The 18,853-nt window shown below is 39.1% G+C and overlaps 1 protein-coding gene across 1 annotated transcript; it reads right to left on the bottom strand.

The window, feature by feature from the left end:
- Positions 1-264: 264 nt before the first annotated feature.
- LOC132065973 (uncharacterized) lies at positions 265-1,738 on the bottom strand. Its single transcript, XM_059459389.1, has 2 exons — positions 1,591-1,738; positions 265-554 (listed from the first exon to the last, which is right to left on the bottom strand). Exons 1-2 carry the CDS (start codon positions 1,736-1,738, stop codon positions 265-267), a joined length of 438 nt encoding a protein of 145 aa, XP_059315372.1.
- Positions 1,739-18,853: the final 17,115 nt, after the last annotated feature.

Here is an 18,853-nt window from a genome sequence, read left to right as displayed (position 1 = left end):
GTGTCAAACCCTATAAAAGTAACTAAACACTACTGATAAACTCAATCAACGATAACGAAATCTCCAATCGGAGTAGACAAATGAATAGGTATAACTATGCTATCACCAAAAAAAAAAATCCAATCAATGACAAGATATGCAGACACATATGAATAAGTGAATCCAGGATCAAATAATACATATGCTGCTCTATGTCAGATAGAAACCGTATTAACATAACAACATCTAAGGCCTCTGCCTCGGTCTACTTGGGAATGAGTAACACTAGGCCCCATCATGTCCAGATTGAGATCCACCTCTCGAACTCTGGGACCCATCTCTATTAACCTGAGATCCACCTCTAGAAACATGAGAACCACCGCGGCCTGCCTTAGTGCCGCCTCTCTGAGAAGTACCTCTTCGACCACCTGACGATGCTGGAGTCCTCTGGGGCTGATAATCCTGCCTGGATCGGGGACACCTCCTAGCAATATGGCCCAACTCTCCGCACACAAAACAGCCCTCGGAGGGCGAATACTGATAAGCTGATGAGGATCCGACTGGAACAACCCTGTCTACTGGTTGAGAAAATGAGCTCTTAGGAGCTCACTACCTTGGTGGCTCACTAGAGAAAGCCTGTAAAGCTGAATGCACAGGGCAGCTAAAATATGGCTGATATGGTCCAGAAGACTAGGTGGCACTTCTCAAACTAGAACCACCATAACCCCCTATCTGTCACGCCTCTTTTCACTACCCTCTCCAAATGTACGGGCCTTAGCAGCTTCGACTAAAGAAGCATGCTTAATGATGGACTAGAAGGAAGCCCCCATAGCCTCTATCAAAAAATAAGGAATCTGAAGAGAACCAACGAGCGCACCAACAAAGCACCTAATCATGTCAGGCCCAATAGGAATCAAATGAGCTAAATAACGGGCCAGATATAGATAGCGAGTCACATGGGCCTCCACAGACAACTCTCTTAGCTAAAGATATAGCAACTCACCCTTACGCGCCTCTCTCAAAGCCTGGGGCACATACTTCTCCGTAAAAGGCTCGGTAGAACTGAGTCCAAGTTAAGGGAGAAGAACCCTCAGGTCTGCAAGAAACAGTCTCCACGAAGCTAGTAGGACACATAGTCAACTCCATGTGACTCTACGATCCCCTTACTATGTAACAACTCATGCATATCCAAGATGAACTCATAAGCGTCCTTTCCAAAAGTACCCGAGAACCTCGGCGGCTCCAACTTTCAAACCTACCAACTAGGTCCTAATCAGTCAAGGTCATAATATGGCCTGCCAAAGGTCTAAGATCATCCCCTAGGGCTGGCACTGCACCAATTTTGGGAGCCATAGCTACAACGGGGTATGCTGTGCGAGTAGGTCTCTGCTCAAAGGTCTGCGCCCCAACTCTAGTCTGCGAACCTCCGCCGCAGTGGTAACACTAGTGGAAGCCTGCTGGGTATCTAGATGGAGTAGGACATGAGCCATAGTATCCTATATAGTCTACTCTCAGACTATGCCCGTGTTAGGGCCACATCATCCTCGGTAGCCTGGCCTCGATCCTGATGTACTTCGAGCTCTGGGGATAGAGACCTCTCACGCCGCTGACCTACAGCATGAGCCCTGCCATTGGCTGGGGCAGCCCCGTGGCCTCTAGCTCTACGGCACCTTCTGGCTGTCGCTGGCCCTCTAGTGTCAGCCGCAGCTGCGGGCTCTGGCCCTTGGTTTCGGGCTATCGTAGCTTCAGTCCTCACCATCTGTGAGAGAAGAGATAAGATTTAGATACCAATTAGAATAAAGTAGCACGAAAGAAGCAAAGAAAATAAAATTTCCTAAATATCCTAGAGCCTCTCGCCGATAAGTAAGGAGCTCATCATACCAATCCACGAGTCTCTACTAGACACGCTCTTGTATTATAGACCGGGCAACCTAGGGCTCAGATACTAATTTTTCATGACCTAATTTAGCTAAGTCACGCGGGCACCTACCTTTTCGACTTCGGTAGGCGAACACTTACCCGAACAATTGCAAAATCATAAATAAACAAATGAACAAGTTGCAGAGATAAAAAATCATGTAATTCTAACATAATAATAGATAGAATTTGCGGAATACATCAAAACCCCCCAGAAATCTGGCTAGTCATACAAGTGCAACAAACTAGATAATATAAATCTTAAAGTAACAAAATACATCAAAGTCTGAATATATCTCAGAATATGGAATAAGTCATAGAAAAAGAAAGAATCTCCAAGGCTGCAGATATCCTCGTGCTCACCCTATAAGACACTCAGCAGCGACTCTTGCACCGCAATCAGCCACGAGAATCAGAAGTCGATCCTATCGAGAACTCTGCATTCATAAAAGAATGCAGCAAGTGAAGGTCAGTACAAACAACAAGTACTGGTAGGTATCATAGGCCGACTAAGCTTTTCTAACACATATCAAGTCAATAAAGTAAGATAAGCAGGTAAATTAACAAGGTGTAAGTCAAACACGAGTCAGAATCCAAGTACATGTCATCACCTATGTTATAGGATCTAATCCTAATTGTGTCAAGTCTCAAATACTCAGTCCAAATCCATATATCATAAATACATCACAAGAATATCACAAATAAGCCATAGCGCTACGCACTGCAATAATGTATGGAATGTGAATGCAATGCAATGCTGTGTGCCTATGTAGTCCAATTATGGAACATCACATCTCGATAGCACAATCTATGGGGAACCCACGAAGTCCATATATCTCACGGCTCCAGCATAAATCTCAGCAACCGTTACCTCATGATTTCGGCAAAAACCATGAAAATTGCTACGGATAACCTCAATTCTGGGACAACCATCGAATATCGGTCCTCACGTCACTCTCATCTAACTGAGCCCAGCTTATCATAGTGTTTTCTCAAGTATCACCAGTATATCAACAGTATATCATAAAGGATGAGAATGCGTGCAATGTATGAGTTCAATGTCAATAATCAGGTTAATATCACAAGTACCATCAATGGACATACAAACAATATCATGAAAAAGGCTACACAATAAGTCATAATAGAACACTATCCTCGTATCAAATGTTGACAAGTAAGATACTACAATATGATATATCAAATAATCTCCAATATCTACCATTTCCACATGGCTTCGGGCTAACAATAATAGAACAAGATAAGTCATAACACAACGGGGTAGCCAAGACAAATTACACAATAGGAGCTAACCTAATATCATATCCATCCCAACTTCAGACCCGAAGGTTTACATGCTTTCTCCAATAATATCGTCTAAATATAGGCTTCGCTAAATGAAGTCTAACCATATGGTACCCCGTAACATACTTAGAATGCCGAATAACAATATCACTAACAATCACACTTGAGCCTTTCCTTTCCTTTGAGCCTCGAGATCAAGAAAGTTTAAGCATATTTGAATAAAGAAAAAAATCAAACGAACCGTACTTCTATTCACAATCCAAATCCCTAACCTATGTAATAGAGTTCATGAACTAGGACGGTGAAATTAGGAATCTAAAGGTCCCAACACAAAATTAAACCTGTAGGTGATCAATTCCCACCAATAGCAAGCTAGGATAATTAACAAGTCACTCAATTTCAGATTCTAGGAAAAACCCCCAAATTTGGGTATAAACCCTGACTTCCAGTTCCATAAATTAGCTCTAACTAGGAAGAAATTATGCCATAGGGTATTCTAATCATCAATTCAATGCTTAAGGAAGCTAACCCATTCAACAAATCATGATTTAGAAGCCTAGAAGAATAACTCATCAAACTCACTTTTAATCTTCAATCACTTAATGAACTATCATGATAAAGGGATTCTAAGATGATAGGGATAATGGAATAGCAAAGGGATTAAAAGGGCTTACAACCAAGAATCTTCTCCAAGAGTAACCTAGATTTGCTCCCAATAGCTCAGATTTTAGAATAGTAACAAATGAGGAACTAAGGAATTTTAATACACAATTAATAAAATAACTAGGCTCGATCTTTGTTTCGGCAGCAGTGGGGCCGCCGATGATCTCTCAGACTGCCGTGACGATTGGGCCTCAAATACACTTAGCTACCACAGCGGCCCATCCCACCACTATGGCGGTACTGTCAGGCGGTAAGGGTGCCTCTATGGCAGAAACTAGCACCATATTCCCCTAAAAATAATCTTAAACTCAATCTGAAATCCCAACTAATATCTAAGGCCATCTGCTCACAAACCACGTATACAGTCACACATAAAAATACGCTACGAACGCACTCGTGGCCTCAAAATTCCCAACGAAGGTCTCCTTGAATGATTCAACCCCGCTACCTTAATTTCAACTTCCTAACCCAAGTCTTAAAATGCACCGGAGTGTTTTGGGAACCGAATCAGATATGCATGCAAGTTCTAAATGACCATCCGGACCTCTTAAAATCGACGTATTTTTGAACCATTTATCTTTGTTAACCCTTTCTCGAGTCCTGTTAGTATGACTTATGACTTAGTGAAATCATTGATTTGATTCCCGAAAAGTTTGAGTGTGATTTGAGTCATTGGTGGAGAAAAAAGTTAAGTTAAAGAGATAGTGTTGACCGCGGTCAATATCGAGTTAAGATGACCCTGTGTCAATGTTTTGAAACTTCAAACAAGTTTTTATGATGACTTTGGACTTGCCCACAAGTTTTGGTGAGGTTCCGAAGAGTTTATGATGGATTTGGGTTTTTGACACGCTCGTATTCGATGTTTTCGCCGTAGTATATTGGCTATAAGGGGCACCATATTGATAAAATGACCTTTGTTTTATGTTTAATTAAATCATTAGATCCGTATCATAATTACGAAGCTATAGTAAAAAGAATCATCGCATTTCTCCTTCAGATGAGGGAGTTATGGTCATTTTAGTGCCGGTTGTACCAGGTGATCCGCTGCAGCGAAGCTCATGACCACTACAGTGAAACTAGTAACCACTGCACTGGTCATCGGGGTACCAAAACCTATTTTTATATTGAAATTTTGAAATCATTATCCACAAAACCCTAAACATAGTTTTCAAGAGAGATTGAGGGGAATTTTATTTCATTCATTGGTGAAGCATCTTTGTGGGTAAGTCCCCACCTTTATTTCTTCCTTTACCTTTCTTCTTTAAGTTTCATGGCTAGTTTAAGGTTCTTTAATGGTGAATGAAAATCCTAGAACCCTAGAATTAAGAAACCCTTGATTAATGAATGAGTTGTTGATGTTATTTGTTGTTTAATCATCCAGGAGTACAGATTATCACTTCTTAGGATGAGAACTTGTCTATTAATGGTGGAACTTGCTGAATGATACCTAGGGTTTCATAAAGATGACAACTTTGGCATAAAAACTATTTTTAAAAGGGTCAAATTGATTAGAAAATCCATGAATTGGAATGATATGATTGTAGCGATAGATGTTATAAGAAATTCGCCATTAAGTGATAGCTCATCCAATTGAAAAGGGTAAAGTAATTGGGTCTTCTTCCCCAATTGTGTTCTTGTTTGATTAGAAGGTCTATCGCTTACTTAGCATTATATTGCCAAACTTTGACCGTTCTAAAGCACTTTGAAAATAGAAGGATCGTGTGGAGTAGTTGTGGCTCATGTTCTGCGTTCAAGGTAGGTTACAACTTACTTTAGTTAGATCTTAATTAACGAAACATATATATTGCATAGAATTGATGGGAGAAAGCATGATTAGATCTTAGGAAATGGTGTTTGGTTGGATATTACCTAAGTTGGTATGACTTTTGATTATGTGGGCTTGTCGCCATTACTTTAGGTATTGAATAGAAGGTGTATTTGTGTGATATGAGAAGGAAGGAATTAATATATACTCGTGTTGTTGATTGTGGCTTGTTGCCTTGTTATTGTGATTAGACTTGTTACCTGAATTGTTGTGTGGTGATACATGCTACACTAAATTCTACCTTATAGTGTCATGTATCATCGGAGAAAGGAAGGCTAATGACAGTAGACCCGAATCGTGATATGTACATATGATAATACACAGATGAAAAAGTGGAGTATGATGTACTATTGATGATGATAACATGCATGGCATCCATTCTCATTTCATACATATGCTGTTATTAAATTATGACTTGGTAATGTTGATGATACATGAGAAAATAGAGCACTTGGTGACGCAAAACTTAGTTGCAAAGCGCACTTGTTAAATTGGAAGGAAAAGGGCGCTATAGACTCTTTATGTTGACCGAGATGGTGTTTATAGTTCATTCCATTGATTTATTTATATAAGTCCTGATATGTCTTATAGTGCTGGGACTTCCATAGTATATTCATTGGCATGAATTGCATTTATTTAGCATTTTTGCATTCATTTACTCGTACATGATAGAAATAATTCGGAAATGATTCATGAAAGACCTGTGGCATGAATGCCTTATATTTGACATTGATATTGCTAACTGTTCTTAATCCATATATACTGATGAACTAGAATACGTTAAGACATACATTGTGAAGGGAACAGAATATATATATATATATATATATATATATATATATATATATATATATATATATAAGGCACGATTGATAGGGGTGACGATGTAGCCTAGTTAAGGGCTCGCGATTCGAGGTAAGATTTTAGAGCGAGTGGTACATGGACACCATGGGTCCCCTGAAGATCATGACTATTGGGCAAACATTACCATATAGCATGTGTGTACATGTTTTGAGATAATTAGTCAGTATATTGCATTGCACATTATTATATTTTTGCATTGCATATCATTACATTTTATTCTGTAGAATTATATGGCTCATTTAGTTCTAATATTGGCGTGGTTTGTTGAAACGGTTGCTTGGTACAAATATGATTGATGATGAAGTTAAATTGTGGATTAGTGGCTCTACCTGGGGTTGGAACTTTGATTTGTGATTATCGGGGGATGGTATGGAGACTCGACAAACTTGTGGGTTAGAAGCTTCATCATAGGCTGTGATTTAGTTATGGGATATTCGGTGACCTTGATTTGAGAATTATGTGCCTATCTTCTTATCTTGTTTATTTTATGCTTATAATTGTGAACTAATCTTAGTCAGCCTATGATGCTTACTCAGTACGTGTTACTTGTACTGATGCTACTCAGTGTACTCTTCTTATGAGTGCAGAGCCTGTTACTAGTTCCAGTTCCTGTCATCGGAAGTGATATGAGTCTACTTGATTGAGATTCCGGGTGTGCTTTGGCTAGATTCACAACTCGGAGACTCTTCCTATATTTAACTGTCTACTTTGTATCTGTGAGATAGTATTGATCTTTTGAGATTTCTATTTCTTATCAGACTTAGTATCTTCTTAGTAGTAGCTCTTGTACTAGTCCAGACCAGATTTTGGGGTTATCATATTTTCCGTACTTGTTATTTATATAACTTGAATCTGTTAGTTTAAACCACTACTTATTTCCGCATAATTCTTATGAATGATTAAAATGATTTGGGAATGATTCACCTACTTGTGGGGACAATGTTGGTGCCATCACGATTCACAAATTGAGTCGTGATAACTTGGTATCAGAGCCCTAGGTTACCGGTCTTACCTGTACAAGAGCATGTCTAGTAGAGTCTTATGGATCGGTACGATGAGCTCTGTACCAATCTGTGAGTGTCACAACCCAATTTAGCTAAGTTGCGCATGTACCTATCTTTCTCACCTCAGTAGGCGAACCCTTATCCCAACACTTTCAAAGTCATAAATTATCAATTAAACAAGCGGAAGAGATAAGAATCATATAAGTCTGACAATAATCATATAGAAATGCGCGGAAGTAAGAGAATACATCAAATCCACCCAGAGTCGGGTCTAACCATACAAGATCAACTAACTAGATACTATAAGTCTGAAAGTAACAAAATACATCAAAAGTCTGAATATGTCTCGGAATATGAAATAAGACATAGATAAAGGAAGAATCTCTAAGGTCACGGATGTCCTCGAGCTCACCCTGTAAGATCATATTCGACAACATCAACTCTCGCACCGCAATCAGCCATGAGAATTAAAGGTTGACCCTACCTGGAACTCTGCATTCGTAAAAGGGCATGTAAGTGCAGGTCAGTACAACAACAAGTACTGGTAGGTATCATAGGTTGACTAAGGTTAGCTAACACAAATCAAGTTAATAAAGTAAGATAAGCAGGTAAATCAACAACGTATAAGTTAAACATGAGCCAAAATCTAAGTATACATCATCACCTATGTTATATCATCTAAACCCACTTGTGTCAAGTCTCAAATACTCAGTCCGAATTCGCATATCACAAATACATCACAAGAATATCACAATAGAAGCCATGGTCCAATAAAATGCAATAATGTATGGAATGTGAATGCAATGCAATGTTGTGAACACATATGTTTCGATAATGGAACAACACATCTCGATAGCACAACCCATGAGGGACCCGCGAAGTCCGTGTACCTTATGGCTCCGGCAATAACCTTGGCAACCGCTACCTTACGATTCTAGCAAAAACCTCAGTAATCGATATACACAACCTCGATTCCGGGACAACTATCGGATATCGATCCTCACGTCACTCTCATCCAACTGAGCCCAGCTCATCATAGTGTTTCTTTAAGTTTCATTAGTGTATCAACAGTACATCATGAAGGATGAGAATGCGTGCAATGTATGAGTTCAATGTCAATAATCAAATCAATATCACCAGTACCTCATATGGGCACACGAACAATGTCATGAAAAGGTTACACAATTAGCCATAGTAGAACACTATCCTCATATCAAACGCTAACAAGTAAGATACTACAATATCATGGTCAAGAAATAACAATAGTCTCCAATATGAACTATCACCATGTGGCATCAAGCCAATAATAATAGAACAAATCAACTCACAACACAAAGGGGTTTCTAGTCTCAATCACACCACAGGGCTCAACCTAAGACAATATCTAACCCAACTTCATACTTGAAAGTTTACATGCTTTCTCCGACAATATCGTCTAAATATAGTGTCACGACCCAACCCCGTAGGCCGTGACTAGTGCCCGAGCTGGACACTCGTATTTATACCTGTTAGCTATAATCAGTCCACAACTAGCATAATAAGGAACTTATATAAAAAGGCAAGACGTCGTCTCAAAATTGTCACATGTGTATATATATCAAGACAACCTGTCTCCCGAGGAGTCACAACTTTCAATAGATAATATCGCACATAAGCCGGCAAGGCAATCACAACATGTGGGTACGCCCCAACCTAACATATACGCAAGCCGACAAGGCTGCCACTACATACAACACCCCAAGATATATATATATATATATATATATATATATATATATATATATATATATATATATATATATATATATATATATACAACCCACACATATGGGAACGTCCAAAACATAAGTCGTAACAACGTAAGTAACTATATACAACCCACCATATGGACCTAAAGGCCCCGGAACCATAACTTTTTAAGTAAACATATACGTATATCCAGACCGGTCGGCAAAAGTATAGGCTTCGGAACAACGGGAGCACTCCATTTTAATACTTGAGTGGAAGTCCTAGCGGAAGGGTCATCAAATCGAGCATCTATACCTGCGGGCATGAAACGTAGCTCCCAGAAAGGGGGGGTCGTACAAAATATGTACCGAGTATATAAAAGCATGAAATACATTAAGGAACATCATGCGAAGTAGAGATTTTGGGAGACAAGTATGATAATCATGAAATCCATGTATTTTTGCCTTGTAAAGCAAGTTATGCATATCATTATCATATACCATACCCTCCATCATGGGACTCGGTGACATAATTAGATAATCATCTTTGTACATATGCATATATAATACGTGTCCCGGCCCTCTATAAGTGAGGGACTCGGTAAATAAAATCATCATATACATGTATATATAACGTGTCCCGGCCCTCTAGTGAGGGACTCGGTGAATAACATCATCATATGCCCTCCTGGCCGCCATCCCCATATCATCATATCATCATGTCATCATATCATCATATACATATACATATAACGTGTCCCGGCCCTCTAGTGAGGGACTCGGTGAATGATGCAATAAAGCTGTGCACGAGAACATGTCCTGGCCCGGGACTCAGTGAAAGATGCAACCATAAGCACGAGCAGAGTAGCAAGTAACCATATACATATAAGTCATTATTTGAGATTCAATAGACAAGTAAACTAATCAACGCTCGAGTATTAAAATGATAGTCATGTTAAGTTTCCTCTAACGTCATTTAGAACTATATTAAGGAAAGCCTCAGGAGTCATAAACATGTGTCAAGTCAATCCGAGTTAGTTTACAAAAGTTATGACATTATTCATTATAGAATCTTTTGGGAATAGGAACTTTTATGCATCATTTACTTACTTTGTCATATAAAAGACTCGAGGGCAATAGCCCGATCATCATAAGGAATCCAATATCAAGAAATGAATAGGAATCATAAAACATGCTCGGAACTTATGAATAGAGTTACCCCAAAGCTCATATCGTTTCATACTTACATCTAGGACATGCCAAAAGAAAGAAAGGATAGGCTTTACATACCTTATCCGCTCCAAGCTAACCATAAATCAGATCCTGGGTTTCTCAATCTACAACAACATTTTTGATATCAAATATTAACTATGGCGCGCCCAAAAATCCAAAGCCTAAGCTAGCACGTTACTTAACAAAATTAAACAAAGCATTTCCCCGAAAACTTGATAATCCTCGAGATTCCAATTCAGCCCAAACATTAATCAAAAATACCAACAACAACAATACCAACAATTTCATATCAAACTAGAATTAAATCCATTCTTAATTCACTTCCAAAACAGCCTAATATACATTCCTATACCGATGCTTGTCTAAACTTCTTTATTTTCGTATATACGTAGTATAACAACAAACACAACGACAACAACTACAGCCAATCCCTCGACATTCCAGCCCACAAAACAATTCAAAACAACCACCAAACAGCCCATATGATAACAACAATAATTTATCCGATTTCCCGCAATTAATTTCGTAGTTCCCATGTCACAATTTAGCTATACCGGGATGGATTTAAATATATCTAGTAGAGGAGAATTATTACCTCATATGCCAAGAAATAATCTTCTTCCACCTTACTTCACTTTGAAGAAAGCCCGAATTAAACCACGCAACAAACGGAACAATGAGATTGAAACGGCGGGCAAAACCCGAATATTATTCGCAAGAAGAATTTTACGTTTCTTGTTTAAGGTATAACACCATATTGCTGCCTCTTGCTAATAATTCTCATGATACAACCTAATTGTTTTACACTCCATATTAACGTTTCTTGCATTACTTTTGGATTTGTTCCAAAGTGATTTGCAACACTAACGTTTATGGTCCTCTTAATTACCGTGATGACTCCCTCCACATGTCACTATACTAATTAAATACTTATGACTCATTCACTATTATGAATGCCACCCTTGGCTAAGATAATGCCGTGTGGAAGCACTAAATTTCCATTATTGGCTCACATAATATCATGTGGCAGCCCACCATTGACATTTATCCATGTCATCTTAATTAATAACATAATTAATTCCATAGTCTCCCACTTTGTTCTAGTATTTAACCAATTATCCACATAATTAATTTCTTGATCTCAATTCACTTAAATAATAATCATTTTTAATACCCTTCATATACTCATTGCCATGATTATGTGATATAGCACTAGTCCATAGTCCCTTTTGGTACACATAAAATATTATTCTCAATCACCGTGGTCACACTTGTTAAGTCCTAAATTATTTCGGGACCTCAAACTCTTTGTACACCGAGCTCTCGATTTTCATCCTTGAATATGATCGAATTCTCCGGGCTCGGGTAAATTTGCTCATGTTGGACGATTAAATTTTCTAGTCCAAAAATATGGGATATTATAGCTTGGACCGTATTCCATTCAAATAAATTTCGAACCTCGACGAAACTTATTTTCTTCGATTGGTTTAACTTCAAATCCTTACGGTACATGTGTACCATCACTTTCACCACCTATAAGCTTGGGGGATAACCTCGTGTCCGTTACTAATATCATTTAACTCGCACGCTTTCCGACATACGAAAATACGGGATGTAACATATAGGCTTCGCTAAATGAAGTCTCACCATAGGGTAAATCCTAACTTACCTGAAAGGCCGAACAGTAATATCACCAACAATCATACCTTAGCCTTTCCTTCCTTTGAGCCTCGAGACTAAGGGCTTTTATTGCACAATTAATGAAATAACCAGTCTCGATACCATCCTGACGGCAGCGGATCGCTGCAACAGTCCCGCCCCGATGGTCACTTAGATCACCGTTAAGGTCTGCTCTCAAATTCAAATTGCCGCTGTAGCGGCGCATAGCATCGTTATGGCGGTAACGTTGAGGTGGAAAGGGTGCCGCCATGGCAGACACCAGCACCAGATTTTCCCAAAAATTAATTACAATCTCAATCTGAATTCCCGACTAATACCTGAGGTCATCTGCTTACAAATCACATACACAAACACACATAAAAACACACTATGAAAGCACTCGTGGCCTCAAAATTTCAAACGGAGGTCTCGTGGACTGAGTCAACCCCCCGATACCTCAATTCCAATGTCCTAACTCAAGTCCTAAAATGCACCTGAGTGCATTGGGAATCGAACCATATATGCACACAAGTTCTAAATGACCATCCGGAGCTCTTGAAATCAATAAAATTCTGAAAAAGTCTGTTTACCCAAAAGTCAACTTTGAGTCAACTTTTTTCTCTTAAAGCCCAAATTTCACAAAAGTTATTCGAATCAAATCTAAACCCTCAAGAAGCGTGTCAATGGTCCTCTCGGGTCATATATAGGCTAAACAAGTTCGAGAAAGGGTCAAAAGTGTCAAAAAGATTATAACGACCAAGCTAGCCATTACAGTGAGAGGCTACAGGACATTTAGGAAACTTCCAATTCATTCATTCTTTCGTGCTACTTCATTCCAATTGGTATCTAATCGATTCCAGTTGGTATCTGAATTGTCTTATTCTCACAAGAATGATGGAACCTCATTTCCTAAACCTTTATGCGGACGGTTTGTATGTGAAGTGTTTTGGTAGGGTACGAGATGTGTCATCTTGATTCGAACGCATGACCCAGTTCAATTTCCAGTCATGACTTGAATTTACAGTTGTTTGGGTTATGATTTAAACCCGGCTATTTTGTCATATTCTTGGAAAGATAGGAGTGATAATGTAGGGGACCGCGTGATCCCTGTATTTTCATTGACAAGTTACTCAGAAGTCGCAGAAGTGCAGTTATGACTTAACAAGTATGATTTTTAGAGATATGATTGGCTTTGGGAATAAGTTTCAGCATCGTCAAGTGTATTATGATAGTTTGTATGGCATCTACCGCAAGTAGATGGTTCGGTACTGGTAGAGTATAGATGTCACTATTTGCAAACAAATGCTTGGAAAGGATTGCTGGTTTTGACAAGGGTATAGTGATCGCATGTAATAGAGAGGATACGTCGAGAATAAGAAAATGAAAAATGACTTTTGTGGGAAACATGTAGCAAAGTAAGATCTCTTAAGGTATTTTGGTATGAGTACTTTCGTATTAATAGGACAGAGGCATAAGAAGAAGGATCTGGATAAATTAATATCCTCTACTAAGAAGAGAACAATTGGTATCTAACGTGCTCATCAGGTTAAGGTTGTAAGCTGGATGAGAGTGGATTGTGTATTCGGTTGTGAAAAGTTAATTTGGGTTTCAACGTGGCTATATGGTAGTGGCTTGTAGGTTCTTTCAGAAAGGTGGTTATCGTGTATATATCAGGAAGCAATGTTACTTGTTACAAGTAGAGACTTAAGATGTTGGGCAGCTATGGTCCTAGTCCTTCAGTAAAGGGTATGTTCACTAGTTCTTCGTGTTTAGAAGAATGATAAAGTTATCGCGGAATCAATAGCTAGTTGATTTGAGGATTATGTTGTGAGCATACATGGTCGAATACACATAAGGGTTCAGTGCCGAATTGGTCAAGTATAAGTTTTTAGTACTCAAGGAACTATCGAGTGATAGCCGGATTTTAGGTTGAGACATGTCAAAAACTAGGAAACATTCTCGTGTCTAGTGCCCATCGCAGCGGAACTAGAACTGCTATAGCAGACCCATGCTAGCAGAGGTCCAACTGTTGCAGTAGACGGCGGACAAATTTTTTTCTTACTTTCTAAGTTAAAACTCTTAAACCTTTGTCATCTTCCTTCATCATTCTCTAAGCTTGCTGGGGAGATTTTGAGAGCTCGTACCTATTGTGTGAATGGTTAGAGATGTTTTGGTTTGACAATTGGGACTTTCAAAGTGATAATCAATAATGAGGTCTGAATAAATATGAGTTGTGGAGAGCATTTTGGAATTTAAGTTAAGGGAATTTGATCAAAGGCACCTTGGTTGATATAAGTCAGAGCAGTAGTAGGACTGTATATGTGATTTCTTTGGATTTAGAAAGTTTTTAGTTTTAGAGTTCAGTGAGTTAAGGGAACTCTGGGGTATAAATTGTGTGACATGCTACCATCTCCAGGATTGACTCGGCTAGTTGGTAAGACTTATGATGTGCGGCATTTTGTTGAGTGGACTCGAGAAATGGTTAGACGGTGATAATGTTTGCGAGTTGATTGGAAATGGGGATTGAAGAGTCAAAAAAAAAATATCGTTTATCAAGAATCAGTAAAAATAAGGTACATCTTCGGGATTACTTAGGTCAGTATAGGTCGTGGAGATGTTGTCTTACATATTTCAGATGGGGCATGATCGTGAGTACACAAAAGGAAAGGAGTCTACAAAAAAAGAACTAAGTGATATGACAGAGTTTCGTGAGGTTTTGTGATCAGCGACTAGCGAGAAGCAAAATTCCGGCAACCGACATGTTAAGGCTTATGGGAAGTGGCTTATGTGATACGCAATTTGATATTTTTGTAACACTCCACAGTGGAGGAGTTAGTGTGTGTAATGACCCGTTTGGTCGTTATAGTCTTTTAGGGAATTTCGCCAATTTTTGAGTATTGATTAGCTCACTTTTCCGTTTGATTGTTATAGTCTTTTAGGTAATTTCACCAATTCTCGAGCAATGATTAGCTCAATTTTGATCCGAGGGGACAGTTGATATGCTTTCCAAAGTGTCTAGATCGGATTCGGGCAAATTTTGTGAAAATATAGGCTTAAAGTGAAAAATAGTTGACCCAAAGTTGACTTTTGGGCAGACGAAGATTTTTTGGAATTTTGTCAATTCCGAGAGGTTCGGATGGTCGTTTAGAACCTCTGTGTGTGTTTGGTTCCGTCCCCAATGCACTTGATTCCGAAAAATTAGAATTAAGGCATCGGGGTTGACTCGGTCAACGAGACCTCTATTGGGATTTCTGAGCCATAGGCGCATTCGTAGAGCGTTTTTAAGTGGGACTATGTGTTTGGTATACAAGCAGGTGGCTTCGGAAACTAGTCGAAAAATGGGATCGAATTGTGAAACTTTAGGAGTTTTTTGGTGTCTGATGCCCGCTTTGGCGGCACCAGCACCGCAGCAATGGCACCGGCACTGGCACCACTGGAGCGGTCAATGACGTTTAGTCATTACAGCTGAAGCGGTCAGGTGACTACTGAGGCGGCACCACTGGGGCAGTCCCAGTACCGCTAAAGTCGGTGATGGGCAGTTAGTGATATTAATAATGTGTTAAAAGCCCTTAGACCCTCATTATATCCCATTTCGATATTTGAGCTTCAAGAAACTGTTCTTAGAGATATTTGAAGGAGAATATTGGAGGTAAATCATGCCCATTTCTTCATTCTTCCTTTAATTCATTATCATATTAGATTCTCTTTTTCCCCTTAATAAACCATGGTGATGGGAGTTCAAAGAGGGTTTTGGAAGAACAATTTCCCTAGGATTATTAATGATAAATTGGTGATGTTTATGTTAGATATTGACTAATCTAAGCTTATTAAGCATATATCTTCCACTTTTAGCGTTGAATTTCGGATTTGGAGACTTAGGGTTTATACCCAATTTGGGGGTTTTGCTTGAAATCAGAAATTAGGCTAATCCTTGAGTTAAATCAACAATTAGTGGTTAGGTTAGGATTACTTAGTATCAATTTGGTATTTTGTCCCTGAATTTCCCGTTTTGCCCTTGTGGGACCTTTTCCCCAATTTCTTGGGTTAGAATTGACCTAATTGAAATAATAGCAATATTAGTATCATTCTTCGTTATTTCTAATATAGAATTCAATTATGCTTAGACTACTTTGGATCTAAGGTTTAGCGGAAGGGCAAGGCAAAGGAGTAAGTTGTTGGTGTTGCGGTTCGACAATCCAGGTAGGTTATGGTTTATCTTTGGTGGGACTTCATATAGTGACACACATATTAAGATTATAATGTCGGAGACAGCATCTGAACCATCGGGTTTGAAGTTGGGTTGGATATTACCTTAGGTTGGGCCCTGATGTGTGTTGGAACTAGCCACCCCGCTATGTGTGCTTTAATTGTCTATTGTGCTGGCTTTATAACATGCGTAGTTGGTAGATATTGAATTCCATTTTATCGTTTTGATTGGGATAGAATTGACATACCCATTGTTGGTATTTGTATTTGGATATATTGTTGGCGTACCCATTGTTGGTACTTAAGTTATTGATATATTGTTGGCATACCCACTGTTGGCATTGTGATGTGATACGTTGTTAGCATACCCCATTGTGGTACTTGTGGAACTTGATTGATTGACATACGCATTGCACCATTCTCTCATATTCTTGATGGACGGTCGATACCCGGTGATGATCCAGTATCGTTGACTGAGTAAAATAAAATTTTAACAAACTATTTTGCTTGAGTAATCGTGAAAAGGCTGATGTCCAAAGTTCAATTTCGGAATAGTTGATTGTATAAAAACTGATATTGATAAACTTTTTTACTTGAGTGACTGTGAGAAGGCCAATGTCCGAGGTTCAATTCCGAAATCTTTGATTATGTGAAACTGATATTTGACAGACTCTTTTACTTGAGTGATTGTGAGATGGCCGATGTCCGATGATCTATTCCGGCATCATTATTGCATGGCTAATTCCGATGATATCCCAAAATCATTGTTAGTGCATGGATTCCGCGGGTCATCCAGGGTGATGCCGGTGAGACTTCCCCTGTGGGCAAAGATCCGGGATTTCATCTTTCTGTTGGGCAAAGATTCGGGATGGGTGGTACTTAGACTTCACGATTCACGCTAGGTTATGCTACTGAGACGTCGATATTTCCGTCCGGAGTACATGTGTACACCTCATTTGCATGGCATTTCATGATATTCATACCATTATTGCACTGCATTGCATTATGAATTGATTGAGATGTTTGACGATTGGATTGGTTTGGATATATTCAGACTTGACATATTTGGGTTTAGATGCTTTACATAGGCGATGACAGATACTCAGTTGCGATTATATTGTCTCATGCTTTGTTAGTTTATTTGCTTATCTACTTTATTGTCTGAATTGTGTTGACTATACTTAGTCGGCTGATGATGCCTACCGATCTATTGTTTTGTCACAGACTTCTTTGCATTCTTTTAGGAATGCAGAGTACCAGGTCGGATCCACTTCTGTGACCCGTGGCTGATCGACACTTCAGCTTTCTCTAGAGTTTCCAGGGTGAGCATGGAGTTCGTTGACCTTGAAGACATTCCTATCATATGTCCTATTTTTATTTCAGAGACATAGACATTTATGTATTAGTATTGTCACGCCCCAAAACCCACCCTAGACGTGACCGGCATCCGACGTCATGAACAACATTGGAAGAACCTAAAAGATGCAATAATAACACTTGAACCCGCTAGGTTCAATAATCACCTCCAATAGTTTATAAAATAAATGTAACAAATCATGAATATATGAATTAAATCAGCGGAAGTCTTTATTCATCAAATACTTAGTCAAACATAAAAACGTGCCCGAGAGTTAATCAATAACTCAACAACTACCCAGTAGAACGTATACTATCGAGCTTCTAAGATAATGAGCAATGTCTAAATCACTGGGACGCAGCCCGAAACTAAAAGAAGAAAAGTAAAGATAGAATGGTGCCCCACGAACAATCATGTGGGCTCACCGAATAGTCTCGAAAATAGTAAGTTCTCTTAAGTCGTAGGCGTATCACGAACCTGCTCCTCAATGATACCTAACATACCATCAAAAACAACAATGGTATGCTTGAGTACTGGGTACTCAGTGAGTGTCTAAAGGGAAATAGTTAACAAAACAAGCTATAATGAATAAAATCAATAAAACGATATCAATGAAAATAACAGTTCAAACCTAGGAATAAAGTGAGTCAGCAACATTAAAGAGTCGTCAAAGAATCCAACAATGACAGACACATTAACTTAACTCCTTACATTTACCAGGCCAAGTATTTCACTGACGAATTCAAATCACCACAAGCCATTCATAGGCAACAAGATATGAAACAAGCCACTCATAGGTAGATCAATCAATCGATACTCCGGTTTAGGAAACCGCGGAGGCTAATCGTCCTTTGGACTAGCACAACAATAGATACTCCGGGCTTGGAAGCGACGGAGGCTAATCGTCCTCTGAACTAGCACAGCCATGGATACTCCGGTCTAGGAAGATACAGAGGCTAATCGTCCTCTAGACTATCACAGCAATAGATACTCCGCGCTAGAAAGCAACGGAGGTCAATTGTCCTCTGAACTGACACAGCAATACTCGTATCGATACGTTAGGATCCATAACGGATAATCGTCTTCTAGATTAGCACAGCTTGCCCGTACAGGCCCA

Source organism: Lycium ferocissimum, chromosome 1, assembly GCF_029784015.1.
Source record: "Lycium ferocissimum isolate CSIRO_LF1 chromosome 1, AGI_CSIRO_Lferr_CH_V1, whole genome shotgun sequence".
In the NCBI taxonomy this organism is placed as follows: domain Eukaryota; kingdom Viridiplantae; phylum Streptophyta; class Magnoliopsida; order Solanales; family Solanaceae; genus Lycium; species Lycium ferocissimum.
This window is presented reverse-complemented; position numbering and strand designations above follow the sequence as displayed.